At 38.8% G+C, this 17,464-nt stretch overlaps 1 protein-coding gene across 2 annotated transcripts in view; it reads right to left on the bottom strand.

The window, feature by feature from the left end:
* Window positions 1-17,464, bottom strand: part of tmem9b (TMEM9 domain family, member B) — a 69,370-nt gene that overhangs the window by 45,662 nt on the left and 6,244 nt on the right. The window contains exon 2 of one of the 2 annotated variants that reach the window (XM_048606977.1): window positions 8,905-8,996. The exons of the other annotated variant lie outside the window; for it this stretch is intronic. Within the exon in view, the coding sequence (XP_048462934.1) occupies window positions 8,905-8,996 (92 nt within the window). The remainder of the gene's footprint in view (window positions 1-8,904; window positions 8,997-17,464) is intronic. 2 annotated transcript variants of the gene reach the window in all.

The following is a 17,464-nucleotide window of genomic DNA, read 5'->3' as shown; positions in this document are numbered from 1 at the left end:
ATTAGGTGGGTAAAAGGGGGATGGGTCTGGATGGGATGCTCTGAGGGTCAGTGTGGATTTGTTGGGCCGATGGGCCTGTTTCCACACTGTAAGTATTCTATGATTCTGAGTTAGCAAAATGGGCCTGGAGGCTGAGTTCATAGTGTATCTGGGTCAGTTTCATATATGTAGTCAGATATTTTTGTAAAGGAAATAATCATTCTTTAAAACGGACAGAAGGAGGTATACAAAATACATTCCAAAAGCCAAATTACTTCACTTGTAGATTCAACTGCAGCCAAAGCATACTCTGTTATCTTGAGACTCAATCACAAAGGATTATTAAGTAATGCAAAGATTCCAGGACTGTCCAGTGAACCTTCAAAAGATCCAAGCTTCCATACTATTGAATAAGATTAGGTACATCAGAAGGAATTCCTGCCTAATTGACTTTGCTTTGTGGAAGAATATCTTAAAGCTAACATCTGTCTTTGTTAGGTTGTGTTGTGATTAATTATGTAAAAGAAGCTGGAATAGATGGAAAGCTTTGGACAATTTCTATATTGAAGAGAGTTTACTTTGACTTTGTGAACTTGAAATGTCAGAATGGTTAGTGTGTGGTGGTTTTTCTGCTGCAAATAGAATTGTGTAGGTGAACCAAGATTTTAAGAGAAGATGGATTTTATAGCTTTATTTGCTTGACAAACTTGGTTTGAAACATCTGTTATTAGGAAATTGCAAGAATTATTAGAGATAGTAGCAGGATATTTTAAAAAATCACAACATAATCAGACAGAGTCAGCATAGTTATGTGAAACAGCAATAATTTGAATAGTTTGTTAGTTAAGGATATAAGAAACACAGCAGTTTTTGATCTGCTCATGGGATGTGGGCTATGCTAGTATTTATCGCCCATCCATCATAACTCATCACCACCTCAAGAGCAGTCATTTTGAACAACTTTACATGATATCGTTGTTATCTTACTTTATTTTGATTCTGAACAGAATTAGGAAAAAAAAACTGTTTTACAAGAATGGACTAGGGAAAGAACGGCTTTTTTTTTAAGTTGCTGGAGTGATGCTGTGGAGATACTCGAGGTGATGGCTGTTGAAATCCCCCATCCAGAGTACTTTCTCTGCCACTGCCACCTCCGTTTTTCCTTCAAATTGTGTTAAACATGGCGTATTGATTCATCAGTCGGGTGGGGGGTGGAAATTGTACCTGCTGATCATGAGCTTCCTTGCCCATTTTTGAACTGATGCTATGAGATTTTATTGGACCTGGCATTAATGCTGAGGAGTCCCGCTAGGGAAACTCTCGTGACTTAGGGACATTTGTTTGTTTCTAAACAACCAGACCACAAAGATGTCACATAACTAAATTTGGCAATCTTCCGGAAGACCTCCTACGAAGTCAACATCAGCTAGACCGTCAACTCACAGGTACTACTTCATGGATCTGAAATGCTCACTGTATAATCTACCACAGAAATATGTCTCCATGAGAAATCTTGCTATACTAAGATGGCAAGTTACACCTATCCTAAATGACTCTGCACTTAACCCTTGGAATATATCATAGCCAAATGTCTTTTTTGTAATGGACGCTTGTCTCAACAGTAACTGGTTCTTCTACACCATTTTCTTCCTGTTCCCACTTCCTAAACCACCCCACCCCAAAAACAATTCCCCCGTCCCATTAGATTTGTATCATGCAAGTGAAATTGTCTTTCATCAAAACATCCTCAGACTTTCAGATTTTTAAGAGAAGAAACTGGCTAGCCAGTAGAATTGGAGGTGTAGGCAATTAACCACCCTTTTGAAGGAAATCCAGGCTATGAATATCAACATTAGACTTTCCCAGTAGGAATGCTGCAGACAAAGGGAAATAAAGCCACAGCACTTGACAAAAGTTTCCTGTCATCAGGTTCTAATTATCAAAACCAATCTCAGTCACTACAGTTTCTAATGAACACAGTAGAAGACTTATAACTTATCACAAATCTGCAGTTAACTGTGAATGCATGCACTGGGAGCACAGAAATTACTGGTGCGTGAAGCAGAATAGGAGTAGACCTTTCAGCCCCTCAAACACGTTCCATTGTTCAGCGTGCTTATAGCTGATCTGTGCCTTTGGTCAATTCTCTCACCGTGGGTCCACAACCCTCGAAGGCCTTAGGTACATAAAGAATTAATTTCAAATTTAAAATGGAGTTAGCATCCACTGCTTTTAATGGGAGGATATTCCAAATTTTTATTACCCTTTTTGTTTGAAGTGCAGTATTTTCTAACTTCTATCCAGATGGCTTGGTTATGATTTTAATGTCTGTCTCCATGTCCTAGACTTTCCCCATCAGCAGAAAAAGGTTTCTCTTTATTTAAACTTACCAATTCTGAATCTCAATCTGAAGAATCAAATTGCCCTTTTGCTTTCCCTGGAATATAGACAGTTATTTATGTAATCTTTCTGCATAATCTAATTCCTGGAACCAAGGTAACATTTCTAGTGAATCTATGCTGCACTCTTTCCAAAGCCAACACAGGTAAAACATCTCAAATCCTGGAATCAGAGCTGAGTCCGTGCCAGATTTCAGATATGCCAGTCTTTGGGTTGGGTGGTTCAGGCCAGGCCAGGCCAGTTCAAGGGTCATTCAGGACAGCATGGGAAAAGGCAGGCATGCAAAGCTAATTAAGTAATTTGCACAATACTGTGCAATATAGCATCTGGCCAAACTATACAAGAAATTATTTACTCATCTAACAATAATTAAAGTTCATTTTGTACGCTTAAAGTCCAATTCCTGGAAAGTTAGATTTGCGACACTACATCCTTAAATATTGTTAGTGTGGTGCCCAGAATCTACGCAGTACTCCATCTGTAATCTAACCAGAAGATATAAATTTTCACCTTTGTGTTCTACGAAAACCAGAGCCCAGTAAAAAAAGTTTACTTGAAAGAGATTATGTAAATCATGAACAGATGCAATTTTCACAACTCACAAGGGTAGTGCACTGTAAAACAAACTCCATTGAATTATCAAAAATGTTAAAAGTTCTTGAAACTTCTGAAGAATCCAATTTGCCTCCGAATACTACCCAGGATAAAAGTCAACCAGATCAGTTTCCTTAAACAAAAAAACTCTTGTTACTGTAGAAATTCTACTTTTTTTACTGAAATTAATTTATGTAACTTAACTTTGCCCCTTTTAAAACTCACTCCCTCTCACCCAGTAGAAGGATGTGGAAAAAAACACTGTTCTGTATGACCAGTCCAAACTCTCAAATCAGATGGGTTGAGTCCACAATCCTTAATTCCTTTCTTTGATGCCTCATAGTACTTGCAGAGAGACAGTCATTAGTTCACTAGTTGTTCAGTTGATCTGGGATCTTTCTAGTTGTTTTGGGGTTTTAGAACTATTTCTTCCAGCATTTCTCACTTTATTTTTTCTGCCTTGCTCTTTCAGCAGATAATGGGAGACAGCAACTTTGTAGAGAAAGGCAAGAGAGAGGAAGATTTGATCCAGCTATATTCTTGAAATTTCTTGCTTATCTCTAGTTCACTCCTCTAAGTCTGTGATAAACTGCAACGTGACCAATTAAAGGCTTCTTTTTATGCGGAGCTCTCATGAACTCTCAACAAAATAGTACAAGCTGAAAACCAAAAGTCTGCCTCTAGGCAAAATTTACCCTGAACATACCCAGGTGGGGGTCAATTTGTCTCGACATTGGTACATATGCACCAGTTAGCTGCAAATGATCCTTATATTGGGGTTGCAGACTTGCTTGCCGAGCTGGTGCGTTTGATTGCAGATATTTTGTTACCCTGCTAGGTAACATCATCAGTGCACTTCCGGTGAACCTTTGGTGTTCTGTCCCGCTTGTTATTTATAAGCCTCGGTTTGCTGGGGTGGTTGGTATTACTTCCGGTTCTGTTTTTCAGTGGTTTGTAGATCGGTCCAGTTCAATGTGTTTGTTGACGGAGTTCCGGCTGGAATGCCAGGCCTCCAGGAATTCCCTGGCATGTCTCTGTTTGGCTGGTGCTATTATGAATGTGTTGTGCCAGTCGAATTTGTGTCTTTCTTTGTCCGTGTGTATTGAGACCAGAGAGAATTGGTCGTGTCTCTTGGTGGCTAGTTGGTGTTTGTGTATCCTTAGGCCAAACTGGAAGAAAATTGGCAATATTGTAATGTTTCTTACCGTCCTTGCATGGTATTTTATATATTACATTAGTCTTATTGGTTGTGGATATGGGAGCCTTTACATTCGTCAGTAGCCGTCACAGGGTGGTTATTGATTTGTGGGCTACCCTGATTCCTAGAGGTCTGAGTAGTCTTGTGGTCACCTCTGATATGTCCCTGATGTACGACAGGGTGACTAGTGTGTCTGGCCATGTTGGGACTTCTTGTTGTGATCTGTTGTGGAGGTAACAGCAGATTGTGCTTTTTGGATATCCATTCCTTTTTAAAACTCCGTATAAGTGCTCCTGTTCTGCTTTGTGCAATTCTGGGTTGCTTTAGTGTGTTGTTGCTCATTTGAATAATGTCCTGATGCAGCTCTGTTTATGGATGTTGGGGTGGTTGCTGGTGTAATTAAGTATCTGGTCCATATGTGTGGTCTTTCTATATACACTAGTCTGGAGTTCCCCGTTATTCTTATGTTCTACCATTATGTCCAGGTAGGGTAGTCAGTTGTTGTTCTCTTGTATAATGGTAATAATAATGAGATAATGGTATCCTTTGAGATAACAGCGCTATTTATATCCATAAACATCAACCTAGCCAAAGAGACAATTGCCACAACTGCTGGACAAATCAGGAAGGCAGACACCCCACAGTACCAACAGCATCAACAAGGACAGCATCCCGAAACCACTGGGTCCCATTTCACCTTCAATGATCAAATATTTAAACAAATCAATGGAACACCAATGGCATCCCCAATAATCAGGACTGATAGCAGAAGCAGTAACGCAAAGATTAGAACGGACAGTGCTCCCCACTAACCAACCCAAACTCTGGGTCTACTCTGTAGATGACATCTCTGTGATTATCAAATGCACAAGACTACAAGAAACCCACCGACACATAAACAACATCCTCACCAGAATAAAATTCACAAAAGAAGAGAACAACATCCAACTACCCTTCCTGGATGTAATGGTAGAATGTAAGAACAACGGGGAACTCCAGACTAGCGTATACAGAAAAGACCACACTATGGACCAGATAATTACACCAGCAGCCACCCCAACACCCATAAACGGAGCTGCATCAGGACAGTATTCAAACAAGCCACAAAACACTGTAGCAATCTGGAATTGCGCAAAGCAGATCAAGAGCACTTATATGGAGTTTTTAAAAGGAATGGATCCGCTGTTACCTCTGTGACAAGGACTGTGAGAAACATTACATAAACTGGAAGAAAACTGGCAATAAGGATACACAAACACCAAATGGCCACCAAGAAACACATCCAATTCTCACTGATCTCAATACACACGGACAAAGAAGGGCAAGAATTCGATTGGGGCAACACATCCATAATAGCGTAAGCCAAACAGAGACATGCCAGGGAATTCCTGGAGGCGTGGCATTCCAACCAGAACTCCATCAACATACACATTGAACTGGACCCAATATACAAACCACTGAAAAACAAAACTGGATGAAATACCAACCACCCCAGCAAACCAAGGCATATAAATAACAAGCGGGACAGAATACCAATGCTTCACCGGAGGCGCACTGACGATGTTACCTAGCAGGGTGACGAAACGTCTGCAATCAAACACACCAGCTCACAAAGCAAGTCTGCAACCTCATCCACAACGTGAGCTACAAATCTTCTTAAAATCTTCAGACTCCTTATATTCTCTTCTTTATAAAGGCAGTGGTCCATTTGTCTCACTTTCAGTCCATAGGCTAGATAAATAGAAGTAAAAAAAAGTCATCTCTTACACAATGTTAAAACTGAGTACTGTATGAAGAATGGAAAAATCTTTTACTCAATCGTAACACTGATGATCCATTACCTCAAATATGAAATGGGTCCAAAATAAGATTTGGTATACATTAGTTTAATTCTCTGGACCACCAATGCTTATCAGTGCAATAATCTGGCAGCATGGGAGTGATGGTATTACAGGGAAAAAGTGCAGAAGTATTTGGTCATCTGGATTGATACACATCATTTCACAGTACAGTATTCATAACGATATCTATTTTAAATTAGCATTATTTAGTTGGCAAGCTCTATGCAATAGCACCATCTAATGGTCATAGTTATAAAATATATTTTGTATAAAAGTCAAGCTATGGTACATTTTCACTTCAAAGGTTGTCATTTAAGTGCAACAGGCCTGAAGTCAAAAGTATTTCCTTGCAGAAGTTTGATCAAAAAGGAGCAAGGATACTAAATTTTATGTTCTAAAAATGTAAAGAGTGAAAGAACAGAATTGAAAGAACAAAATTTAATTGATAGGTATTATTTAATTGCCCCATTAGAAGTTTTGGCCTGCCACAAATACCTGCTCAGAATTACTGATATCAGGAACTCCCATAATCAGCCTACGTCTTGGCCTTAATGCTTATATAGTAACATAGCCCCGGGTAACAACAGTTCCTCCCTGGAACCTGAAATAGATGACTACGTCCACATATCCATTTCCTTAGTCTCTAAAAACGGATATATGATGCAGTGTTTAATACAAAATAATTTGCTGCTTTATTTCATACGGAACGAACACATTTGGAATGGCTGTTATTATCAGATTAACAGTTCAAAAACCAGAACTTATTTTGCAATAATATAATGAACATGCTGAACTTCCTCACATCAGTGGATCATTTGATTTGAATTCAACAAACTAATTTCCAACGTTTCTGAATTTATCTATTGCATAATCTTTCACAGAGGCTCAGTGCTTTCAGGCTTCCTGTTTCAAAACCTGTCTGTGTCTGTATGTGTATTATCTCTCTCCGTTCACATGTAAAACTGGGATCATTGACATTCCAATATCATCAGCACTAATTCAGTAGCATGAAAGTTACTCATCTTCTCAGGACCGTTTTCTGAAATATCTGCAAAAATTATGCTGATGCTTCTTAAAACATCTTTCCACCATGACCTCATTTCAAGGCTTGAGAATTGCCATGACCCACAGTTTTTACCATGGGACTGGGAAGGTGTTGCAAAGTGTTTAATTTTTAGTTTTTTTTTTAAAAACCTCTCTTTTGAATGGCTTTTTTCGAATGGGAATCACACCACAAAGACTGGTCAGTTAGGACACCACCATTTGAAAAAAAACCAAGGATTTAAAACTCTTTTACAGCTGTTAGTCACTCTAGCCATTGCCAGCGCTGTAAGTCTCAGTTTGGGAAGCCCTGCACCATGCCTTAAAATGCAACATCTGAAATAATCTTTCTGTAGAAGAATTCTGAAGAAATCTTAAAGGATATGCCAGATTTACATTAACGTAGTATTTTGCATTCAGATTAGTGTTCACCACCATTTCATTTCCAGGAATGCCCACCTTAAAGAAATTCTGCTCTTCAAACAAGATTTATATTTTCTCTTTAACTTTATGTTGTTGTGATAGATTTGACTTTCCCATCACGTTTGTTCAGTTCTGTTGAAACATTAACTCTTTCATTCCACAATTGCTTCAGATCTGAGTATTTCTCATAATTTCTGTTTTTATTTCACTAACTGTAGGCATCTTTAGAAAATTAACACTATTTAATGGTATTAGAAGAAAGGAAACGGTACATTGGTGCAATTGTATCTGAGGCACACATTGAGACGTTGTAGAAGAGCTTTTGTTTTCCATCTGGTGTGCCTGATACTAAAAACGAAAATTTAACAGATGTTTTTAATTGCAAATTGACAATTATTGCTCGTTGCTTTGAAAAACCTCTTTTTCAAACTGCCACAATGAAGTGGTGAAGGTACTCCCAAAATACTGATTCTTAGCAATAGTACTGATTCTTACTAGGAACTCGGTTGCAATTAAGAGTCAACCACATTGATGTGTGACTGGTTGGATAACCTGGACGGCCAGGATAGAAATTACAGGTCTTTCCACCTAAAAGAAATAAGGTTTGAGTTTCCTTAATGAGCTGGTGTGTTTTGACAACCATCTGACAGCATCATAGTCACTTTTACTGAAAGTTTCTTTAAAGAATGCAGGAAGAAAAAGCAAATCCAAATTTCTACTTTATGAAACCAGACCTTTGTATTATTAGTCCAGTTTCAGTATCGCCACATTACCATTCTTCACATTTAGATTCGGTCTATAATCGTAAATTTACTTGTTTTCCCTTTAAATTAGGATGCCAAATTATGCCAAACTAAATTATTTACAAGATAATTGTTAGTCTGACTAAAATATTTCAACAACATCCATGGAGCAGGCTTTCATGCACAAGGCCAAACATTCTGGATATTTCACTTCAACGATGACAGGAAAATCAACATTGGATCAAACGACTGTAAATCGACACCCCTCACGCCATTCAAAACAACACTGACAGGGCACAGGTTTTCAAACTGAGATTCATAAGGAGCTCCCAGGGAAGTATGAAGTCATCATAATGACCTTTCTTTGAGCTGGTTTCATGAATTCTATCTCCTATTTGTTTTGTATTTTAACTTCTTAGTGTATGACTTTCAGTACTATGTTATTAAAAACAAATTTCTGGTTCAGTGATTACTAGATTTTCCTTTGACATGTCCATTTAGAAAGAACTGATGACTTCGGAGGAACTGAATTCTCCGCACAAGAACATTCAAATTCATTGACTTGGGTTACTGTTAGACCTTTTCTTTTTATTAAAAGTGGCAGTCACACAAACTTGTAAAGAAAAACTGATGAAAAGGCTAATGAGAAATAGCAGCGATGCAAAATTGAGACAAGCCTACTTACCAATCTTTCTGCGATATATTTTTACTATAAATGTGGCCTGCATTATCTTTGTATGGTGGACAAATACATTTACACCTGATATCTTCAAAATTCTGCAACAGAACAGACAAATAATTAAACCACAACAGGAGTACAACTCATGCGTATTGATTCAAAACTTGTGTTAAGATATGCTGCTTATTATTGAATGTGTAGGGACAACTTACATGTAAACATGCACTGTGTATCATCAGTATGTACCATCACTAAGGCAGTTTTCAATTAACATACTATACAGCGTTAGAACTGAGCTTCAACATTTAGAAACTTTAAGTCTGGTACATTTATCGAAACATAATTGGCAACAATCAGAATGTGGATTGGTATAACACAGAAGGAAGCCATTTGGCCCATCAAGTTGTGCCTACTCTTTGACATTCAAGAACACAAAAGTTAAGAGCACAGGTTGACTGTGTGTGCCCCCTTGACCCTGTCCCAGTTGATAAGATCATGGCTGGTCCAATTGTCAACCTTAGTCTGCTTTCCTGCCAGTCCCACATAACCCTTGACTTCCTTGTCCATCAAAAATCTATTTCACTTTAATTATTCAATGACTCAGCATCTATAGCTTTCTGGCAATACTTAAAAATGGTGAGCAGATTACAAGGCAATACAGTATTTACTTGCATTAATCAATTTGAAATATGTAACTGTGCTTTTTTTCTCCCCCCATTAATGAATGTAAGCTGGTTGTGGCAAAGACAAATTCAGCAACAGGACTTATGATGGTGGAATGGGGCACCAGAGAAGAAACTTGTACCTTGGCCAAAGAGCTTTATTATGGGCATGAGAAGAGGAAGGCACCATTGACCAGGGTGTGGACCCTTTTGCTGGGATCATAAGGGCTTTTACCTCAATCTAGTGAGAACTGTCAGCCAGAGGAGGTCATGAGTAGGGGTAGCAGATGCTGGTTTGAGGACAGTTTATGGATAGAGAAAGAGGCTGCAAGAGGTGTGAGGGGAGGGGTCAAGAAGTTGTAAGCGATGTGAGAAGAAGGGGGTTGCAAGAGGTATTGAGGGGACAATGAGGTAGTAAGAGGTATAGGGAGAGGCTTGTTGCAAGGGTGGAGGGCGGGGGAGAGGGAGGCTGCAAATGAATAAGAGTTTTAGATCTATCAACAAAGGAATATTCTCCTAACTAGTACAGAAGATAGAGAACAGTACAGCAAAGGAACAGGACCTTTGGCCCACCATGACTGTGCTGACGACAATGCTATACGAAACTAATCTCACCTGCCTGTATAGGGTCAGTCTCCCTCTTTCCTCTGCCTGTTCATGTGTCTGCTAAATGCCTCTTAAACATCTGCTTTTGCCACTTCTCCTGAGAAAGCATTCCAGGCACCTACTGCCCTCTATGTAAAAAAAAAATTCCCTGCACATCTCTTCCCTCTCTCACCATAAACGTATGACCTCTATTATTTGATATTTCCACGCTGGGAAAGAGACTGTGACTATCCACGCCCCTCATGATCTTACTTACTTTTACCAGGTCACCCCTCAGCCTACCTCAATAACAATCCAAGTTTGTCCAACCTTTGATTATAGCTAATACACTCCAAACCAGGCAACATCCTGGTAAACCTCTTTTGCACTCTCTCCAAAGCCTCTACATCCTTCCTATAGTGCAGTGACCAGAGCTGTGCAAATACTTCAAATATGGCCTGACCAAAGTTTTGTACAGTTGCAACATGACTTGCCAACTTTTATACACAATGCCTTGGCCGATGAAAGCAAACATGTTGTGTGACTTCTTTACCACCTTGTCCACTTGTGTTGCCACTTTTGGGAGCTATAGACCTGGACTCCAAGATCTCTCTGTATATTAATGCCACTCAGAATTTTCCCATTTACAGTATACTTTCCTCTGGCATTTGATCTTCCAATGCATCACTTATCACTTGTCTGGATTAAACTAAGCCTATCCCTAACCCATCTACCATTTCTCCACCCACTCTCTAGTTGATTTATATCCTGCTGCATCCTTTGATATCCTACCTCACTATCTGCAACTCCATGAATTTTTGTTACATCTGCAAACTCACTAATCAGATTGACATTTTTATCCAAATCATTTTTATATATATTAGAAACAGAGGAACATCAGTGGTTACAGACCTCCAGTCAGAAAAGCACCCCTCCACAACTGAAAAATTCAAGTTACTGAGAATGAATGTGGAATGTCTAATTCAGGACAGCATAAGTTCAGCAGTTACTATACTTGGAAAAGCTGTAGTGGATCCCATTGAAATAAACATAGTCAGTTGTTAAATTTAAAATCCAAAAGTGAGATCTCAGATGCAGTTAACAGGGTTATAACTGCTTGGTTAAAATGTTCCATCTTTGTACACGTGGGATGGAAATGCATTTGCAGTGACCTGACCAACCTACAGAAGATGTGTTTAGAATCATAGAATCCCTACAGTGTGGAAACAGGCCCTTCGGCCCAACAAGTCCACACTGACCCTTGGAGCATCCCACCCAGACCCATCCCCCAATAACCCACACACCCCTGAACACTATGGGCAATTTAGCATGGCCAATCCACCTAACCTGCACATCTTTGGATTGTGGAAGGAAACCCACGCAGACACGGGGAGAATGTGCAAACTCCGCACAGACAGTCACCCGAGGCTGGAATCGGACCCGAGTCCCTGGCGCTGTGAGGCTGCAGTGCTAACCACTAAGCCACTGTGCCGCCCGTTTAGGGTGATGGCTTTTCAAATATAGAAGTGTGCATCAGTTATTTTGGAATAAAATGTTTTATTAATCATGTCTGTTATCTTTTAAAATTTAAATACTGTGGCGTCTAAGAAATTCATCTTTTCCCTTCATAATGTGGGTGTAAGTTTGATGGACGCTAGATAATTGAGGATATTATTAGTTATTCTAATGCTGCTCGTGAGAGTCCAAACACCCCGTAATTCTACACAAATACTGAAGGTATTGTTGTGTCAGCCTTGCCTTATAAATGATTTAATGAGAATAAAACGTAGCCCTTTAGAAAAGCTTAAGAGGAGTCTTCAATAAAGAAAAATGATTATACTCCTGCTCTCTGGGAAATAGAATAAGAAGGAAGGGAAAAAATATCTTAAATGGGAGACAAATTTTCAGAACTGTTTGCCATTGTTGTAGACTACCCCAAAAAGTTGAAACATTCTCCCAATGTACACCCTTTCAAGTCCCCTCAAGATCATATATGTTTCAATAGGATTACTTATTCTTTTAAGCTTTGATGAGTATAGGCTCAACCTTCTTCACGGAATTAATTGACTGAATTTTGTCTAAACTGTTTCTAATACAGTTACATCCTTTTTCAAATAAGACAACCAAAATCGTTCACAGTACTCCAAATGCAGTATCGTTAGTACACCTAGAGGAACACTCCCTGCTTTTACAGTTGATTCCCTTTACAATGAACTCCAACATTCAATTTTCCTTCCTAAATCACTTGTACCTGCATACTAAATTTTTGTGAATCATGCACTGGACACACACATCCCTCTAACACACAGCTCTGCAATCTCCCTTCATTTAAATATACTGCTTTTCTATTCTTGCTACCAAAGTGGACAAGTTTACATTCTCCGACATTTTACTCCTCGTAACAATTTTTTGCCTATTCATTTAACCTATGTAAATCTCATTGTAGATCCATTTTTGTCTTCTAAACAACTTACTTTCCAACCTAGTTTTGTCTTATTAGCAAATATAGCAACCATAGGTGCCTTCATCCAAAGAATTAAAATAGAGCAGAAATAGTTGAGGCCCCAGTACTGATCCCTGTTCAACTCCATTAGTTACTGATTACCAACCCAAAAATGACCCATTTTATCCCTACTGTTTCCTGTTAATTAACCAAAGCTCTATCCACGCTAACGTAATACAATACTATGAGTTCTTATTTTGCATAATAATCGTTTGTTGTGGTATCTTATTGGTTGCCATTTGGAAATCCAAAGGCATCACATCTATAGGTTCTCCTTCATCCACCTTGTTGTGTGCTTTCTTAGAGAACTCTAATAAATTAACCAAATATGATTTTCCTTTCACAAAACCATGTTGATTCAAGTGATAGCAATAGTCTCACTCCCCACTCTTTCCTCATGGGCCTGTAAACTTTTCTTTTTTGAGTGTTTCTTCAATTCCCTTTAGAAAGTGTTATGATCCCATTAGAAATCACTAATATTTTTAAAAACAAAATCAAACAACCTTTTTAAACCAAGAGACCTATGCCACTAGATTTCATGTGTTAAACAAATCAAACTTCACTGTATAGAGAAGAAATAGAATAAGCATTAACTTAACATACTCGGATGTATGCCATATTTTTATGCAGTCAGGTTTATTCTTTAATTACCCAAGAATTCTCTTAAGTCACATCAACCTTTCATATTACATTTTTTAATTTCAAAAATATACAAAGATATTGACTATGAATAAAGTATATATGCAGTTTGGTTCTGTGCAATAGCATATCAAGGAAACAAAATAAAACATTGTAGTTTGACTCTATCCAAAAAACCAAAGACCTCTCTTACACATAGAATACCAAACTTAGATACATTTGAGCTGCTACGAGGGTCCGATAACTGAATGGACCCCCATTTACCTTCAGCAGAAAGACATTCGACAGTGGTTGTTACTTACTTCTTTAGGAACCCCACAAGCCAGTCATACAGAGAACTTTCCTCAGCTGCAGCTATTCTCAGGAAGTAAAACTTTCATTTACAATCTCTTGATTGTGGAGGCCTTGGTCTGGTTACCTTTGCAATACTTCCAAATGACTCTGCTGGATACTTTCTTTTGGAACAAGACATGTAATCTCTCCCAATGGTTTCAAACTAGATAGCCTTGCAGTTTCTGTTCCTCAAGTATCAAATGGAAATTAAGACTCCATTTTAAATTTTCCATATCACTGGAACCATCTCCATTATTAAGATGGATTGGAAGATGGTGGATGCAGGCTGTTTAATGTTCACCCGCGCTTCCCTCACACATTCCTGACTTTTCTGTGGATTCTTGCTCACACTTTAAGTACCTCTTCTCTACTTTTATCCTATCCTATTTCTTCACAATGGCCTTACTTAGTGTGATACTGGCAGCATCTTCTTTAGGTGAAAACACTGCAAAGATCTAATTTCATTCCTCGGTCAGGGCCTCTTTTTAACTATATAAAAAAAAAAAATCACCACTTTAGTCCCTAATCAATTGTAGTTTTTACTATTTATATTTTCATGAGACCACTGGGTTTCCTTTTCAGGTTACCTATCTATCTATCTATTCTCATATACTGACTCCAATCCTCTCATTTTTCTTAAGTTTTCTGCTGCACTTTTTTTAAAATGCAGCCTGATTCTCTGCTGTATTAAGAATATCGATCATATGCCTATTTTTCTGTTTCTTTTTAATCGCTACCCCTTATGTCATCTATCTCGTTCTAGATTTAGAGGCAATTTCTTTCTTCCTCATGGAAGTTTGTCTATTTTGTACACAAACAAACATTCACTTCTTTGCAGTCCTGATTTTTTTGTTAAAGTTGATTTAGAGGATATTACAAAGGCTGAAAGGAGTACAGCCATGAAATGATTAAAATACATGAGTGAGATGTGAAAGCATTGTCTTGCAGAATTCCAGTTTTAGTCAGTCAGCAGAACTTGATAGGTGACAATTATTATTATAGGTTAAGATAAAGTCTGCAATTTAAGAAGGGCGAAGGAAGGGCTGACCAGGAGACCACAAGAATACTTGAATTCGGAGTTGTCAAAGGTCGGAATGAGAATCTCAGCAGGAGACAGACTGAAATGGATAATGTGCAGAAACAGGTACTTTTTGTGATGTAGAAGGGATGTGGAATTGGAGTTTCACCTAAGGATTGTAATGAAATCCTCTAGTTATATCATTTTCTTTGGACTGAGTAAACCAGCCATCGATGACTGATAATATTTATGGAACAGGAAGTTCCAAAAATTGTTAGGTACCAACCTTCAATTCAGATCAGCAATAGGGGAAGGGATTATTGCAAAGTTTCCAACAGGTCACTCAGGTCAGTTCAGGGGTAACTGAATAGGTATAAAAAGATAAATCAGTGGACAAAGGTGAGTAATATGTTATGGAGTCAGAGGATGGACTTGATATCAGAATTGTTCATTTTTAGCTGAATTGCATATGAAGCAACTGAACCATGTGGGTTCCACGTAAAGGACACAGTGAATTAAGTTCCAAGAGCAGGTGGATATCTCAGTGCTGTTAGAACTCCGGCTGCATTCTAGGAGTTATTATACAGTCATGCTACAGTTAGGGCAAAAGAAAAGAGCTGGAAATTGAGATGGCATAGAAAAAGCAGGGTGCCACTGATAATATGACCAAGAGTGGGAGTTGCAAAACCGCAGCAGTATTGTTTCATACACCCGAGCAAGATTAGAGCTCAAAAAACCATGGGACATATATCTAATCAAAGATAGTAGGAACTGCAGATGCTGGAGAATCCGAGACAACAAGGTGCAGGGCTGGATGAACACAGCAGGTCAAGCAGCATCATAGGAGCAGAGAGGCTGACGTTTCGGGCCTAGACCCTTCAATTTGGTTAAGTAAGCAGTCAGCAAAATGTTGGAGTTGTGCCTTTGAATAGGTACTGAAGTGTAGTCTTTGGACTCTGAGGGAGCACAGACCCAGGAAAAGAATGTAATCAGTCAGAACAGGAGTTGTTGAGGCTGTCCTTGACTAACTGGTTTGAGACGGAGTTTTAAGGCCAGATTGGCAAAAGTGAGGAATTCTAATCTCTTGTGAAGTTCAATGAAATACCTTCTGTATCATTGACATCTGGGGGAGTTGCTGAGAAATTCATGGAATCTTTATTGACCACCATATTTTCTAATTTATGCATGTTAAGGTGTTCAATTTCAGTACATTACCCATGTCTACCCCATGTTTATTCTGAGCTAAATAAATAAATTTAAGTGAGTTTCAGAGGTACTGTAGGTTACATTATTGTTCTAACTTGTATAGTAAATGTATTGTTGGTTGTTCAGAATTATGGAACGATGTGGATTTATTCTCTTAGAAAGTTCCTAGTATCTCAACTTGCATCTACCTTTAAAAATAAAAGGTCTCTGACCAGATTGTAACAATATAGTTTGGGTATCTGTCTGAGATCATAAAGTCTGTAATCAGGTCTGAGATCATAACATAATTTGGGGGCTCATCTTGGATTGTAACACAATTTGGAGGCCAAGTCTGGGATCATAACCTAATTTGGGAATTCTTACAGAATTTAAAATCCACAAACAAATATGAATACTGTGACTTACTAACATTAAGGCTGATTCATGATTTTCATGGTGAATTTTACTATACGTATTGAAAATCAAAATGGCTGTTAGTTGCTATGATTTTTCTGGAGAGCGAAGATTTATCCGAATGATTTGCAAACATTTTCTGAGGTCATGCTATTAGTAAAAAAATTGGAGGTAGAACTAAAAGCTATGACTAAGAAAGCTAATATATTTCAAGTAAGAACACCATATCTGAAATTGAAAGAAAAGGTGTCTAACTCGGGTAGAACACAGTTCAAGCTGAATAGAATTCAGCTACAAATGAAGTGGTTTGAGATAGAATGAGAGAAGCAAAAGGTGAATTTCAACTTCAAAGACAGGAGAGTCAATGAGTCAAATGCCTGTTTCAGGTGTACAGACTGGATAAACACAGGGTGCAACAACCAATTTGGTATTCAATCTGAAGCATATGCATGCCATACACAATACTGTCTGTCTGTTTCAAGAAAAGGGTGCTATGCAATCAGATCACTTAATTATATTCTTCTAACCTCAGTAATAAATTCCCAGTAAATTGTTAAACTCCTCAGATTCTGAGGCACCGATGAGACAAAGGGAAAAAAACTACAGACAGCAACATTTTCCAAAACATTCAGTTTTTTTTCATCATTATCAGCTTGATAACTGTTGCACAATGCAGCAAGGCATGAGGAAAATAAAGAGATAACAAGGTATGGAGCTGGATGAACACAGCAGGCCAGACAGCATCAGAGGAGCAGGAAAGCTGACGTTTCGGGTCTGGACCCTTTCAGAAATGGGGGAAGGGAAGGGGGCTCTGAAATAAATAGAGAGAGAGGGAGGCGATGATAGAAGATGGATAGTAGAGCAGATAGGTGGAGAGAAAACGGACAGGTCAAGGAGGCGGGGATGAAGCCAGTACAGGTGAGTGTAAGTAGAGAGTTGGGATGGGGATTGGTCAGTGAGGAGCGGGTAGGTGGGAGAAAAGACAGACAGGTCAAGGAGGCGGGGATGAGATAGTAGGTAGGAAGTTGGGGTGGGGGTTGGTCAGTGAGGTGGGAGGAGCAGATAGGTGGGAGAAAAGACAGACAGGTCAAGGAGGCGGGGACAAGAGGGGGTTAAAATCGAATCAAAGATAGTAGGAACTGCAGATGCTGGAGAATCCGAGACAACAAGGTGCAGGGCTGGATGAACACAGCAGGCCAAGCAGCATCATAGGAGCAGAGAGGCTGA

This window comes from Rhincodon typus, chromosome 17, assembly GCF_021869965.1.
Source record: "Rhincodon typus isolate 14 chromosome 17, sRhiTyp1.1, whole genome shotgun sequence".
Taxonomy (NCBI): domain Eukaryota; kingdom Metazoa; phylum Chordata; class Chondrichthyes; order Orectolobiformes; family Rhincodontidae; genus Rhincodon; species Rhincodon typus.
Note: the sequence above shows the minus strand (reverse complement) of the source record. Positions and strands in the feature narration are given on the sequence as shown.